Source organism: Schistocerca nitens, chromosome 1 (genome assembly GCF_023898315.1).
Source record: "Schistocerca nitens isolate TAMUIC-IGC-003100 chromosome 1, iqSchNite1.1, whole genome shotgun sequence".
Lineage (NCBI taxonomy): Eukaryota > Metazoa > Arthropoda > Insecta > Orthoptera > Acrididae > Schistocerca > Schistocerca nitens.
The window spans coordinates 141,059,963-141,076,722 of NC_064614.1; the positions used below are offsets into that span (position 1 = coordinate 141,059,963).

General features: G+C 43.3%; 1 protein-coding gene across 1 annotated transcript in view; it reads left to right on the plus strand.

The window, feature by feature from the left end:
* LOC126243384 (xaa-Pro aminopeptidase 1-like) overlaps nucleotides 1–16,760 on the plus strand; it is a 376,629-nt gene that overhangs the window by 296,128 nt on the left and 63,741 nt on the right. Inside the window, exon 3 of the mRNA XM_049948160.1 lies at nucleotides 12,144–12,356. Coding sequence (XP_049804117.1) covers nucleotides 12,144–12,356 — 213 coding nt within the window. The remainder of the gene's footprint in view (nucleotides 1–12,143; nucleotides 12,357–16,760) is intronic.

The following is a 16,760-nucleotide window of genomic DNA, read 5'->3' on the forward strand; positions in this document are numbered from 1 at the left end:
ATCATCATCCGTTACATTACCCGTACAGTTAGCAAGGGAAGGTATTGAATTACACTCCTGGAAATGGAAAAAAGAACACATTGACACCGGTGTGTCAGACCCACCATACTTGCTCCGGACACTGCGAGAGGGCTGCACAAGCAATGATCACACGCACGGCACAGCGGACACACCAGGAACCGCGGTGTTGGCCGTCGAATGGCGCTAGCTGCGCAGCATTTGTGCACCGCCGCCGTCAGTGTCAGCCAGTTTGCCGTGGCATACGGAGCTCCATCGCAGTCTTTAACACTGGTAGCACGCCGCGACAGCGTGGACGTGAACCGTATGTGCAGTTGACGGACTTTGAGCGAGGGCGTATAGTGGGCATGCGGGAGGCCGGGTGGACGTACCGCCGAATTGCTCAACACGTGGGGCGTGAGGTCTCCACAGTACATCGATGTTGTCGCCAGTGGTCGGCGGAAGGTGCACGTGCCCGTCGACCTGGGACCGGACCGCAGCGACGCACGGATGCACGCCAAGACCGTAGGATCCTACGCAGTGCCGTAGGGGACCGCACCGCCACTTCCCAGCAAATTAGGGACACTGTTGCTTCTGGGGTATCGGCGAGGACCATTCGCAACCGTCTCCATGAAGCTGGGCTACGGTCCCGCACACCGTTAGGCCGTCTTCCGCTCACGCCCCAACATCGTGCAGCCCGCCTCCAGTGGTGTCGCTACAGGCGTGAATGGAGGGACGAATGGAGACGTGTCGTCTTCAGCGATGAGAGTCGCTTCTGCCTTGGTGCCAATGATGGTCGTATGCGTGTTTGGCGCCGTGCAGGTGAGCGCCACAATCAGGACTGCATACGACCGAGGCACACAGGGCCAACACCCGGCATCATGGTGTGGGGAGCGATCTCCTACACTGGCCGTACACCACTGGTGATCGTCGAGGGGACACTGAATAGTGCACGGTACATCCAAACCGTCATCGAACCCATCGTTCTACCATTCCTAGACCGGCAAGGGAACTTGCTGTTCCAACAGGACAATGCACGTCCACATGTATCCCGTGCCACCCAACGTGCTCTAGAAGGTGTAAGTCAACTACCCTGGCCAGCAAGATCTCCGGATCTGTCCCCCATTGAGCATGTTTGGGACTGGATGAAGCGTCGTCTCACGCGGTCTGCACGTCCAGCACGAACGCTGGTCCAACTGAGGCGCCAGGTGGAAATGGCATGGCAAGCCGTTCCACAGGACTACATCCAGCATCTCTACGATCGTCTCCATGGGAGAATAGCAGCCTGCATTGCTGCGAAAGGTGGATATACACTGTACTAGTGCCGACATTGTGCATGCTCTGTTGCCTGTGTCTATGCGCCTGTGGTTCTGTCAGTGTGATCATGTGATGTATCTGACCCCAGGAATGTGTCAATAAAGTTTCCCCTTCCTGGGACAATGAATTCACGGTGTTCTTATTTCAATTTCCAGGGGTGTATTTGTAGCGTTGATAGATTTTACGTACGACCAAAATTTTTGGGGGTTATTTTTAGAATCTGCAGATAAAATATTGCTTTCGAATTCGTTAAAAGAGTCTCTCATTGTCCTTCTGACAGCGGCTTTCATTTCGCATAATTTCTGTTTGTCAGCGGGGCAGTGACTACGTTTAAAACGACTGTGAAAAATTCTCTGCTTTCTCAGCAACTTCCTAATATTTTTGTTGTACCAAGGTGGATCCTTTCCCTCATGTATACTTTTGCTAGGCACATACTTCTCTAACACATGGTGGACAATACCTTTAAATTCCGACCAAAGATGCTCAATATCTTTGTGTCCCGCGGTGAATGCTTGGAGCTGACTATGGGGATATTCATTAATGACACTTTTATTTGCTTTCCCAAGCAAGAAAACTCTATGCTGCTGTTTATTTTTTTTGTTTGTTTTTGTTTTGTTTTTGCAACTTCCACTGACATAGAAGCCACAACGACTTTATGGTCACTAATACCTTCTTCTAGATTAACTTCTTCAAAAAGATCAGGTTGGTGTTCTAACCAATTGCTGAAGGTTGTATGTTGAGAGCGCCCCTAGAATAATTTCACACGAATCTTTGCTTCTGCCCCCTGTGATAAACGTGAAATTTTCCCAGTCAATGGATGATAGATTAAAGCCTCCACCTATAACTAATGGATAATTTGGATATTTACTTCCTATGTACTTCAAGACGTTCATAAATTTAGTCAACATTGTCCGCGGAACGCATCGATCTGGTGTTGTACAACGGTTAAAACAACGGTCGAGATCGCAATAACATTAATTTATTACATGTACGATCGTGATATCATGTGAAAAACTGAGGAGCCTTCAACACCAGGCCAAAAAATCTGAAGATGGCTTTAACGTAAGCCGAAATCGGTAATAATAAACAAATGTTATTGCGATCTTGACTGTTGTTTCAACCAAACTTCTAGACGTGTATGTGAATTCTTTAATGAATAAAAACTCTGTACTCCACGTCACGAGAGGGGACGCCTGTGGAGGAGGATGCAGCATGTCATCTTGGATGTCGAGTCAACCACAGAGGTAGAAGTAGCTTCAGGAATGCTCCAAGGCACTCTTGCTGTTCGTGTTGCATATTAATGACCTTGCAAAATGGTTCAAATGGCTCCGAGCACTACGGGACTTAACTTCTGAGGTCATCAGTCCCCTAGAACTTAGAACTACTTAAACCTAACTAACCTAAGGACGGCACACACATCCATGCCCGAGGCAGGATTCGAACCTGCGACCGTAGCGGTCGCGCGGTTCCAGACTGTAGCGCCCAGAACCGCTCGGCCACTCCGGCCGGCTAATGACCTTGCAGATAATATGAATAACAATCTCAGAAGGTAATGTAGTTATCTATAATCATGTACTGTCTCAAAAAATCAGTCAGATCTTGATGAGATTTCAAAGTGTTGCAGAGATCGGCAATCCGCTTTAAATGTTCACAAGCATAAAACTGTGCACTACACAAAATGGAAAACGGCATTATCCTATGAATACAAAACCAACGAGTTACTTTTGAAATCGGTCAGCTCAAACAAATACCTAGCTGTAACACTTTCTAGAGATATGAAATACAACGATTTCAAGGCCTAGTTGCAGGTAAAATAGAAATAATGAATACTGTTTATCACAGATATACATCCGTGACAGTGATTGGAAATTTTATTCTTACAGCAAATGCTGCGTGACATCGGTTCTCATTTCATTGAAGGTTTTCCATTGTATTATCTTCTTACACATACACAGTCGAACTTGCTTACGAAGATGTTAAGACGTTGTTGTTCGTGGCTTGGCGTGTTCACAACTGGCAACGATAGTCGACATCCTGAGGCTCCTTGCAAAAGACTTGCCTACATTTCCGACATATTTAGTAGGAAGTTCTGCCACATTTTATCTCCTGTGCTTGTGTATGTGTATGTGTGTGTGTGTGTGTGTGTGTGTGTGTGTGTGTGTGTGTGTGTTCAAATGGTTCAAATGGCTCTGAGCACTATGGGACTTAACATCTATGGTCATCAGTCCCATAGAACTTAGAACTACTTAAACCTAACTAACCTAAGGACAGCACACAACACCCAGCCATCACGAGGCAGAGAAAATCCCTGACCCCGCCGGGAATCGAACCCGGGAACCCGGGCGTGGGAAGCGAGAACGCTACCGCACGACCACGAGATGCGGGCATGTGTATGTGTGGGTGTGGATTTAGACCCTCAACGGCGAGATTATTAGCGCCCTACGACATTTTCCGTCTGAATTTATACATCCATTGATAAATACCTCTCCGTACTGCAGGTTTTTGATGATAAACCGTTCTAGACTTCTACTGAATTTGCCGCAAGATGTTAAACACAGCGGGACACTAGCCTGTGTGCAGTGTTCCTGCAGATACACAATTTCTGTTACGTATATACAGCGATAATTCACTGTAGTGACAAAAGTCGTACGATACCCCCTAATGTTGTGTCGCCCAGGATAGTGCAGCAGCTTAACGTGGCAAGGGCTCAACAAGTCACTGGAAATGCCCTGCAGAAATAATGAGCCATGCTGACTCTACAGTCATTCTTAATTGCGAAAGTGTTTCCGATGTAAGATGTTGTGCACGAACTGACATCTAGTTTATGTCCCATAAATGTTCGATGCATTCATGTCGGGCGATCTAGATGGCCGAATCATGAAGTCCATGAATGGCTGCAGATGACCTTCAAATAGCCAAACAACCATTTCGAGTCAATGATCGGTTCAGTTGGACCCGAGGACGCAGTCTCTTCCATGTAATCATGGCCCACTCCATTACGGAGCCACCACCAGGTTACACAGTGCCTTGTTAAGAACTTGGCTCCATGGCTTCGTGAGGTCTGCGCCACACTCGAAGCCTACCATCAGCTCTTACCAACTCAAATTGAGACTCCTCTGACCAGGCCACGATTTTCCACTCATCTAGGGTCCAACAGATGTAGCCACGAGCCCAGGAGAGGCACTGCAGGCAGTGTTGTGCTGTTAGCAAAGGCATTCACGTTCATCATCAGCTGCCATAGCCCACTAATGCCAAATTTCGCCGCACTGTCCTAACGGATACTTTTGTCGTATGTCCCACATTGATTTCTGCGATTGTTTCATGCAAATGTTGCTTGTCCAGTAGAACTGAGAACTCTACGCAAACGCAGTTGCTCTCGATTCTTAAGTGAAAACTGTCGGCTACTGCGTTGTCCGTGGTGAGAGGTAATGCCTGAAATTTGGTATATACGGCACGCTCTTCACGATGTGACATCTAGGAAAACTGAATTCTCTAACGTTTTCCGAAATGGAATGTCCCATGCGTCTAGCTCCAACTACCATTCCGCGTTCAAAGTCTGTTAACTGCTGTCGTGCGACCATAACCACGCCGGAAACCTTTCCACATGAATCACCTGAGCACAAATGACAGCTTCGCCAATGCACTGCTTTTTTTAACTTGCTCCCTGAAGTCGGTGGATAAGCAGCAGCCAGCAGCAAGTCGTACTCTTCTCACTTATTTGTTTCATAGTTTAATTCTTAATTTCTTTGCGTGTTTTTGGGTACTTGCATAGTTTAATTCACAAATTTCGGGCGTATAATAATATTTGAGAGTTGCACCAACGCATTTTAGTACCCGTATAATGTAAATTCGCGTAGTCGTCAGTCATCTGTTTGTTTTGAACGGCTTGTGAGATAAAAGAGAGGAAAAAATTGTAAGGGATGGATAGGGACTACTCCTGTTGTATACGGATTGAGGGGGAATTGGCCACCGTCCGTAAACAGCTGGAAGCTGTGTTGGCCGTGGTCGACAGGCTCCAGACTTGCCCTGGGCCGGGGTGACATTGGGACACCCGAAGCGAGCGTTTTGGCGCTTCTGGAATCTGTAGCATCACCTGGGATCTCTGATGCCACTGCGCCCTCGGATTCGGTCGTCCCTGCCGATCGACACTTGCCTGACGATGATTGGCGAACCGTGGCGGGGTAGCGAATCCCTGGGAGGAAGGCGAGAGTTGGTGCTGGCCGCAAGGCTGTACCCTTACGCCTCTGTAACAGGTTTGAGGTACCGCCCACTGTACTTCTGAGCCAGCAAGGGCGGCCTCGCCTGTTGCGTCAGTGGCCGGTCTTCCTGAGAGGTCCGGACAAGCGCAGAGGGTGGGATTGCTTGTCACTGGGAGTTCCAGTGTTAGGCGGGTGATGGATCCCCTTAGGGATATGGCAGCTAAGGACGGGAAGAAGGCCAATGTGCACTCCGTGTGCATACCGGGGGTAGTCATCCAAGATGTGGAAAGGCTCCTTCCGGATGTCATGAAGGATACAGGGTGCAGCCAACTGCAGGTGGTGGCTCAAGTCGGCACTAACGACGTGGGTCGGTATGGATCGGAAGAGATTCTCTCTGGTTTCCGGCGGCTATCTGGGTTGGTGAAGACTGCCAGTCGTGCTAGCGAGATGAAGGCAGAGCTCACCATCTGCAGCATCGTCGACAGGACCGATTGCGGACCTTTGGTACAGAGCCCAGTGGAGGGTCTGAATCAGAGGCTCAGACGGTTCTACGACCGTGTAGGCTGCAGATTCCTCGACTTGCGCCATAGGATGGTGAGGTTTCGGGTTCCGCTAAATAGGTCAGATGGCCATTACACACAGGAGGCGGCTACACGGGTAGCAGGGGCTGTATGGCGTGGACTGGGCGTTTTTTTTTAGGTAATATAGTCTCGAGAAAGATCAAAAAGGGCTCCAGTCTCAAAGGGTACAAGGCAAAGAAACGAAGAGAATCGACCAAGCAATAGTCGGTATTGTAGTTGTAAACTGTCGTAGTTGCGTTGGAAAAGTATCAGAGCTTCAAGCGCTGATAGAAAGCACTGAAGCTGAAATCGTTAAAGGAACAGAAAGCTGGCTAAAGCCGGAGATTCTGCTGAAATTTTACAGAGGCGCAAACCGTGTTCAGAAAGGATAGATTAAATAAAGTAGGTGGTGGTGTGTTTGTGTCTGTTGATAGTAGTTTATCTTGTAGTGAAGTTGAAATAGATAGTTCCTGCGAATTACTATTGGTATAGGTTATACTCAACAGCCGTACTAAAATAATAATTGGCTCCTTCTACAAACCCCCCCCCCCCACTCAGATAATATAATAGCTGAATGGTTAAAAAAAAACTTGAATCTCATTACAAATAAGTACTCCACTCATAAAGTTATAAATGTTCAATCTACCCTCGATTTGTTGGCGAAAATACATATTCAAAGCCGGTGGTAGACAGAAAACATCTTCCGAAATTGTACTAAATGTTTTCTCTGAGAATTACTTTGGATAATTAGTTCATGAGTCCACACGAATTGTAAACGGTTGCGAAAACACACTTGACCTCTTAGCCACAAATAATCCTGACCTAATAGAGAGCGTCATGACGGATACAGGGATTATTGAACACACGGTCATTGAGCAAGGCTCAAAACCATATCAACCAAAACCACTAAAAATAAACGCAAAATATATCTATGTAAAACAGCAAATAAAAATTCACTTGTTGCCTTCCTAAGAGAGAGTCTCCGTTTCTTCCAAGCTAATTATTTAAATGTAGACCAGATATGGCTCAAATTCAATGATACAGTATAGGCAGCAGTAGATAGATACATACCGCGTCAGTTAATAAGAGACGGGATTGATCCACCATGGTACACAAAACGCGTCAGAACATTATTGCAGAAGCAACGAAAAAAGCATGCCAAATTCAGAAGAACGCAAAATCCCCAAGACTGGCTAAGTTTCACGGAAGCTCGAAATCTAGTTCGGATGTCAATGCGAGATGCTTTTAATAGTTTCCACAGTGAAACATTGTCTCAAAACATGGTAGAAAACCCAAAGAGATTCTGGTCATGTGTAAAATACACCAGTGGCAAAAAACAGTCAATACCATCACTGCGCGATAGCGATGGAAATGTTACTGATGATGGTGCCACTAAAGCGGAGTTACTAAATACAGTTTTCCATAATTCCTTCACGAAAGAAGACGAAGTAAGTATTCCACATTTCGAAACCAGAACAGCTGTTAGCATGAGTGACATAGTAGTAGGTGTTGCGAAACAACTCAAATCACTTAAGAAAGGCAAGTCTTCCAGTCCAGATAGTATACCAGTCAGGTTCCTTTCAGAGTATGCAGACACAATAGTGCCTTTCTTAGCAATCATATACAACCGCTCACTTGATGAAAGGTCTGTTCCTAAAGACTGGAGAGTAGCACAGGTCATACCAATATTCAAGAAGGGAAATAGGAGTAATCCATTGAATTACAGACCCTATCACTGACCTCAATTTGCAGTAGGATTTTGGAGCATATACTGTACTCGAACATTATGAATCACTTTGAAGAAAATGACTTATTGATACATAACCAACATGGATTCAGAAAATATCGTTCTTGTGCAACACAGCTAGCTCTTTATTCCCATGAAGTAATGAGTGCAGTCGACAAGGGATCTCAGATCGATTCCATATTCCTAGATTTCCAGAAGGCTTTTGATGCCGTTCCTCACAAGCGACTATTAATCAAATTGCGTGCATATGGAGTATCGTCTCAGTTGTGTGACTGGATTCATGATTTTCTCTCAGAGAGGTCACAGTTCGTAGTGACAGACGGTAAATCATGAGTAGAACAGAAGTGATATCTGGCGTTCCGCAAGATAGTGTCTTAGGCCGTCTACTGTTCCTGATTTATATAAATGATCTAGGTGATAATCTGAACAGCCTCCCTAAATGTTTGCAGACGACGCTGTACCGTCTAGTAAAATCATCAGACGATCAATTCCAATTACAAAATGATCTAGAGAGAATTGCTGTATGGTGCGAAAAGTGGCAATTAGCAATAAACAAAGAAAAGTGCGAGCTCATCTTCATGGGTACTAAAAGAAATCCAATAAGTTTTGGGTATACGATAAATCTCATAAATCTAAGGGCTGTCAAGTTGACGAAATACCTAGAAATTGCAATTACTAACAACTTAAATTGGAAAGACCACACAGATAATATTATGGGGAAGGCGAAACAAAGACTGCGCTTTGTTGGCAGAACACTTAGACGATGCGACAAACCCACTAAAGAGGCAGCCTACATTACACTCGTCCGTCCTCTGCTGGGATATTGCTGCGCAGTATGGGATCCTTACCAGGTAGGATTGACAGAGGACATCGAGAAATAGCAAAGAAGGGCAGCTCGTTTCGTGTTATCGCGCCATAGGGGTGAGAGTGTCACTGATATGATACGCAAGTCGGGTGGCAGTCACTGAAACAAAGGCGGTTTTCTTTGCAGCGAGATCTCTTTACGAAATTTCTCTTCCGAATGCGAAAATATTTTGTTGACACCCACCTACGGAGGGAGAAATGATCATCATAATAAAATAAGATAAATCAGAGTTCGAACGGAAAGATTTAGGTGTTCCTTTTTCCCACGCGCCATTCGAGAGTGGAATGGTAGAGAAGTAGTATGAAAATGGTTCGATGAACCCTATGCCTGGCACTTAAGTGTGAATTGCGGAGCAACCATGTAGATGTAGATGTTGCACGTAATACGATCGCTGTATGTATATGTGCGTATCGCTATCGCATGACTTTCGTCACTTCAGTGTAACAAACCGAGTGACTAATAGACAGGCACTGAGTCTATATGGCGAGAAAAGAAATTTATGGCACAACACGATGAAAAGAAAGGATTAATTGATAAAAACTGTATTCTGAGGAGTTAAGGAGTCGGCAATTTGAAATAAAGGTAAGAGTGTAAAGCAGGGCCGGCCACCGCATACCAGACTTCACACGTGCAGCACTGCAGTGCGGCATTTTTCGGCCAGCACAACTCTCTGAGTTCGGCGGAGTAGTGGTGTCAGCACTGTTTACCTTCGCTATTTGCGCCTGGTATGAAGGACGTTCACAGGTCCACTGGCTGTTTGCACAAAATGAGGCAGTCTAGCGATCTATCGTAACAATCCTCTAAAATGAATATGAACTACAGAAGAGAGGGATGAGAATTCTCAATTCGCGTAAGTGACAGGTACAACATATTTGCTACGAAACGATGTTACAATACTATGCAGAAAGAATTTAAATAGTTAGTTGAAAATGGAAGAGCAAAAAATTACAACGATCGATGGGCGGAATTAGTTGTTTCTATGTATCAAAAAGCATTTTGTGCTAAATTTGCAGGATGGAGCACGTGCAGCAGTTGGTAATATGAAGAGAACTGGTTGAAGAGGTTGATAAATAACTGCCGAGATGGTTGACACCTACTGGGATGTCTTGCCGCATACACCATACAAGAATGAACTGCATTCTTCCTACACTCTCCGCACTTTTTCTGCATTGGTAAATGCCATCGACAACTCACGAGCTACTGGTTGGACTGTCACACATTACGAGGGGCATTTGAAAAGTCCGTGCAAAGTCTGAGAGATGGCACCACCGGCGAGTATCGAGTTCATGTTTAGTTAGTAGCATCTTTGGAAAGAACGCACACCAAGTTTCAGCCATATTGGTCTATTTCTTTGTGTTTGGCATTCGTGTGAATCGAGTCGAGTGATTGATAAAAAATGGACGAAAAAGAATTTCGTGTGGTGATTAAACATTACTTTACGAAAGGCAAAACGCCTCAGCAGACTAAAGGGAAGCTTGATAAACATTACGGTGACTCTGCACCTTCGATTAGAACAGTTTATAAGTGGTTTCCAAATTTTCGGAGTGGCCATATGGGCACAATTGATGCTGAACGTTCTGAACGCCCTGTGGAGGTTACGACTCCAGAAATCATTGATAAAATCCATGATATGGTGATGGATGACAGAATAGTTAAAGGTGCGTGAGATTGCTAGTGCTGTGGACATCTTGAATGAATGGCTACATAAACTTTGCATAAACATTTGCACATGAGAAAGCTATGCGCAAGATAGGTTCTGCGATTTCTCATGCTTGACCAAAAATGGAATCGTGTCAAGTGTTGCAAGGATGGTTTGCATCTGTTCAGAAACAATCCGCAGGACTTTAACCATCGTTTCATCACTGTGGATGAAACATGGATACATTACTATACTCCTGAGACCAAACAACAATCTAAACAATGGGTTACCAAGGGAGAATCTGCACCAAAAAAGGCGAAGACCATTCCTTCGGCCGGAAAGGTTATGGCGACTGTCTTTTGGGATTTGCAAGGGATAATCCTCATCGACTATCTGGAAAAGGGTAAAACTATTAAAGGGGCATATTATTCATCGTTGTTGGACCGTTTGAAAACTGAGCAATTGGCCCTTAAAAAAGTCCTTTTCCATCACGACAATGCACCAGCACACACCTCAGCAGTTGCGGTCGCAAAATTATTGGAAATAGGATTCCAACTCGTTTCTCATCCCCCCTATTCTCCAGACTTGGCTCCCTCGGACTACTATGTTCCCCAATTTGAAGAAATGGCTGGCGGGACAAAGATTTTATTCAAATGAGGAGGTGATTGCAGTAACTAATAGCTATTTTGCAGACTTGGACAATTCCTGTTATTCGGAAGTGATCAACAAATTAGAACAGCGTTGGACGAAGTGTATAAGTCTAAAAGTAGACTATGTCGAAAAATAAAAACGGTTTACCCCAAACATGTAAGTAGTTTTTATTTTTGCATGGGATTTTCAAACGCCCCTCGTAACTGACTAAGAATTTACAAGGCACTCAAGGAACACACAAGCACACTGTAAGCAAACATAACATCTCACCTAGCAATTACGCAGGCTGAATGGCACAAAGAAGTGTCGGTGTGGAAACTTTTCAAAATACGATACCCCGTAAACGACTCGCACTAGAATCCTGCAACAAACACCACTGACATCCTAATTTACTCTACTTTTAGTCTGTTAACGTCAATAGGCATTGCTGTATTTTAAAAAAGTGTATGTTTGCTCAAAAAGACATTCCTGTTTATTGGCTAGCAATACAGGCCCCTGACTACCAATCCATTCTGTGAAAACCACACATCAGTAGCACTTTCCATTTCTGCAATATATGTGGTGCAAGTTTTAGGTGATTCATCCCGTACACAAAGCTTACATTCGCATGAGATCACAGATAGCACAATAAAGTTACACTCGTTCTTAAAAACGAACATAGAAATTTAAATAAATGTAGTTTTATTGGAAAGCCGGCCAGAGTGGCCGTGCAGTTCTAGGCGCTACAGTCTGGAGCTGAGCGACCGCTACGGTCGCAGGTTCGAATCCTGCCTCGGGCATGGATGTGTGTGATGTCCTTAGGTTAGTTAGGTTTAATTAGTTCTAAGTTCTAGGCGACTGATGAACTCAGAAGTTAAGTTGCATAGTGCTCAGAGCCATTTGAACCATTTTTTTTAATTGAAAAAAAAATTAGATAAGTTAGTGTTGTTACTAGTTGCCTTAATCACTGATATGTCATATGTGTCTGTTTTCTCTACGTCTAGCAGTTTTTGCGCAGTTGTGTTCTGGAACCCTGAAGGTGCTCACGAATAACCTTGTACTAACCATTTGCAGATCCAAGCATGCTAGTTTTACATTGGTGCATGCTACTGCTGCTTGATAATATGTTGTTTACCACCGCTGTACGGCACTGTACACCTCCTGTAACATGCGCCGCTATGCTGCGCAGAGCGAGTTCCTGGCACGGTCGGACCGCCGTCTGGAGTGGATCTCGGGCTTCTCGGGCAGTTACGGCGAGGCGTTGGTGACGGCGCAGCGCGGGGGCGGCGAGGGCGGCCAGGCCGCGCTGTGGACCGACGGCCGTTACCACGCGCAGGCCGACGACCAGCTGGACTGCGGCTGGCAGCTCGTGCGCCACGGCGTCGTACAGCTCTCCGTCCAGGTACTGCAACACCGCGCTCTAGCCGCTCTCTAGGAGCCGAAAGACTCTGGCCGGTAGTCATTTGTTTTTAGTCGCAGCCAGCGTTGTCTTGCTGCAGAACGCGGACGTGCTTTTACCGGGTAGCATTCATCTCACGCTAGGTGACGAGAACTCTTACGTCATAATGACGTAACGCTACGTCATCGTGACGCAAATAACCTAAATCGACTAAATGAGTACATACATCGATCTTTGCAGTTGTCCCTATAACGTCAAAGCTAAATGTAAATACATGTGTACAAACGAAGTGGCAGGAGTTGTGTGATATGCTCATCCCAACTGAATGAATTGTTAAATGTTATTGTGTATCATGAACATAATTGTCTGAGCGAAGGAGCCATAACGAAATAAATAAAAAAAAAAGCTTTCATTCTTTATAAATCCGATGAATGGTGCATAAATCGTGTGGACCGAAAAGTGAAGTAATTAACTATTAAGCTGCAATCCAAAGAATGTGGGATGTTATTGCGTGTTTCGTGACCGTAACGAATATCTGAATGAAGGAATCATAACCATAACGAAAGTTTAAAAAGTGTCTAGTCATGTTTTCGATCCGATTAATATTGAATAAATCATGTGGATAAAAACGTGAAATAGGAAGAAATAAAAGTGTTACGTATTTTTATAAAATCCAATGATTTGTACATAATTCATGTGGGCAGAAACGTTAAACTGAGAAATTGAAGTGGTTCTGAAGATAATTCCGAATGTTGCTAGAAACATTAAACCATCTAGTTCCGTTTAATTTTGCCTTCGTGTTGTAAATCAACTAAGAAAGATAGTGAAATCTTTCAGACTATCTTCGTGGATCTGCTCATCTCCGTTAGAGCCCATGTTCAGAACGACGTATACCCTAGCAACACCGGACATAGGACAATGAAAGCACATAAACAAATAACAATGCAGATTCAAGACGCACACAACAGTCGATAGGACAACTCGTGAAACTCATGATAACGCGTGCCTACGTCACTATGACGTACGGCTCTCCTCGCCTAGCGTGAGATGAATGCTACTCGCTTTTACCACAGTCCAACGTAACAGTCGACAGATGGAGCGACACTAGCGCTCCAAGCGGCGAGTAAGGTGAACATCAGACGCGTCGTAAGCATGTTTGTTTCGCATCCATTTCCTACGTAATTTACGAAATATTTCAGTTATTTTCTTGCCTCCAATGGTTTGTGTAGTATCAGAAGGCATATAAGTTTCTAAAAATGATCCTAAAATAAGCGCACGTATGTACACAAACCATGAATCGAGTGGCGATGATACAAGTATAGCTATCACACCCAACAGAAAAGAATTAACTGGTGAAATTGTAAACGATGTTTTTCAGAAAATCATTAAGTGGTTCTCTGCAAATGGACTCTCATTGAACTTTGACAAAACACAGTATATACAATTCCACACAGTAAATGGAATGACACCATTAATAAATATAGAATTCGATCAGAAATCGGTAGCTAAGGTAGAATATTCAAAATTTCTCGGTGTATGCATTGATGAGGAGTTGAACTGGAAAAAAAACACACTGAGGATCTGCTGAAACGTTTGAGTTCAGCTACTTATTCTATTAGGGTCATTGCAAATTTTGGAGATATACATCTGAGTAAATTAGCTTACCACGCCTATTTTCATTCTCTGCTTTCGTATGGCATCATATTCTGGGGTAACTCATCATTGAGTAAAAGAGTATTCATTGCACAAAAGCGTGTAATCAGAATAATTACTGGAGCTCATCCAAGATCATCTGGCAGACATTTAAAGAGCTAGAAATCTTCACTGTAGCATCACAATATATATATTTACTTATGAAGTTTGTTATTAACAATCCGAACGAATTCAAAAGTAATAGCAGTGTACATGGCTACAGCACTAGCAGTAAGAATGATCTTCACTACTCAAGGTTAAATCTAACTTTGGCTCAGAAGGGGGTAAATTACGCTGCCACAAAAGTCTTTGATCACTTACCTAATAGCATCAAAAGTCTGACAGATAGCCATATAGCATTTAATAGGAAATTAAAAGAATTTCTTAATAGAAACTCCTCCTACTCATTAGATGAATTTTTGGATATAGTAAGTGGTCAATTTCCCCAACACCCACCAAAAAAAATATTGAGTGTCATGTAATATTTTGTGTAATGTAATATCTTGTATAGACACCTTTTATTAACGTGACATGTTCCACATCATTACGAAGTGTCGTATTCATGATCTATGGAACTAGTACTAATCTAATCTAATCTAGCTACAACACATTCGTGAAGAAACACTTGTGACATTGGATAGAATTGCAGCTCACCTCGTTGATATCAAAAGAATATAAACACACAGATTCACACGTAAGAAGCACAGACATGTACCTCTACATCCAAAAACGATCGACAGCTCATTTATCGTTCTGTAGGCCTACTGTGTTTGTCGTTGTCGCCTTTTGCCACAAGTACGACCTTCATCTTTATATTATTCTAAGTGGATCAAGCAAGGTCTCCTCGTCTGCTATTAACGAGCCATTTTCAGCTCATAAAACGAAACATTAATCATTAATACACATGTAGTTAGCAAGTGAATCCTGACGATACAGTTTAGTAACATGATGGTATATACGTCTCAGGATCCTTAGGAAACCTAAAAAAAAAAAGGCAGCTGTGGTGTCTTGTTCCTGTCATTGCTGCAATTTATTGCGCAACAAAAGCTCTCGCTTGTAAAAACCATTGTAGAAATCAAAACAAACAACCACTATTCGCTTTCACGATCGCGCCGAACTCACAGTTTAAGTTACTGGCCACTTGGGGCGCTGCTGGCGCGGTAGGCGACAAAATCGTGGCGAACTGTCGCGACTGTTATGTTAGACTGTGCTTTTACTTGTACATACTTCACGAGAGGTACTGTGGTTGCGCTCCTTCCAAAGATATTCCACAGTCTAAAATAACAGTTGCGACACTCCGTCTCGTTTTTGTTCCCACAGCGATAGGAGCGCCACAAGCGACCAGCAAGCAACACTACTAAATACGACATCGGATTACTGCGAATACTGACGTTCAGATATTCGTAAAGTAGTTTTTATAATAGGAAGTGTATGTAGTACCATAACGAACGACAATAACTAAAAAATAACCCCACATTAGTCGTTATTTAGTTCCCTAAGGACCCTGGGAGGAACGAAACAGTAGAATTTTCAAAATTTTTAGGTGTGTCCATTGATGAGAGGTTAAACTGGAAACAACACATTAATGGTCTGCTGAAACGTCTGAGTTCAGCTATGTATGCTATTAGGGTTATTGCAAATTTTGGTGATAAGAATCTCAGTAAATTAGCTTACTATGCCTACTTTCATTCACTGCTTTTGTATGGCATCATATTCTTGGGTAATTCATCGTTGAGTAGAAAAGTATTCATTGCTCAAAAACGTGTCATCAGAATAATTGCTGGAGCCCACCCACGATCATCCTGCAGACATCTATTTAAGGATCTAGGGATCCTCACAGTAACCTCACAGTATATATATTCACTTATGAAATTTGTCGTTAATAATCCAACCCAGTTCAAAAGTAATAGCAGTGTGCATATCTACAACACCAGGAGAAAGGATGATCTTCACTATGCAGGGTTAAGTCTAACTTTGGCACAGAGAGGGGTAAATTATGCTGCCACAAAAGTCTTTGGTCACCTACCAAACAGCATCAAAAGCCTGACAGATAGCCAACTAACATTTAAAAATAAATTAAAAGAATTTATAGATGACAACTCCTTCTACTCATTGGCTGAATTTTTAGATATAAATTAAGGGAAAAAACCAACAACAACCACTTAAACATTAGTGTCATGCAATATTTTGTGTAATGTAATATCTTGTACAGACATCTTTTATTAACCTTTCACGCTCCACATCATTACAAAGTGTCGTATTCATGATCTATGGAACAAGTATTAATCTAATCTAATCCAGTACAGGATAGTCTATTTACGATTCTCTCGTAACGTACGACATTTACTGAATAATGTCGTATTCCTTTAATAACCGAAAGTTGCTTGTAAACACCAGAAGATCTTACTTTTTACACAAAGACGTCACATATCTATCCAAGAAAACAGAGATTTGTTTGCTATACTTTCAGTTAAATCAGTGAATGTGGAACTTAGGACACCTATACGCAATGTCATACCTACATAAGCCACCACAACTGTAGCTTACGGGAAGACCACACAGATTCGATAATAAATGGCCAAAAGCAATAAAATTGATTCTCCAAAACAGAAGAAACCGATTCCACAATTGTTGCTAAATCTGAGCCACAAACGACAGGAATATTCAACACATCCGCTTTTAAAGCATAAGTAATTACATTTAGAAAAGTGTTCT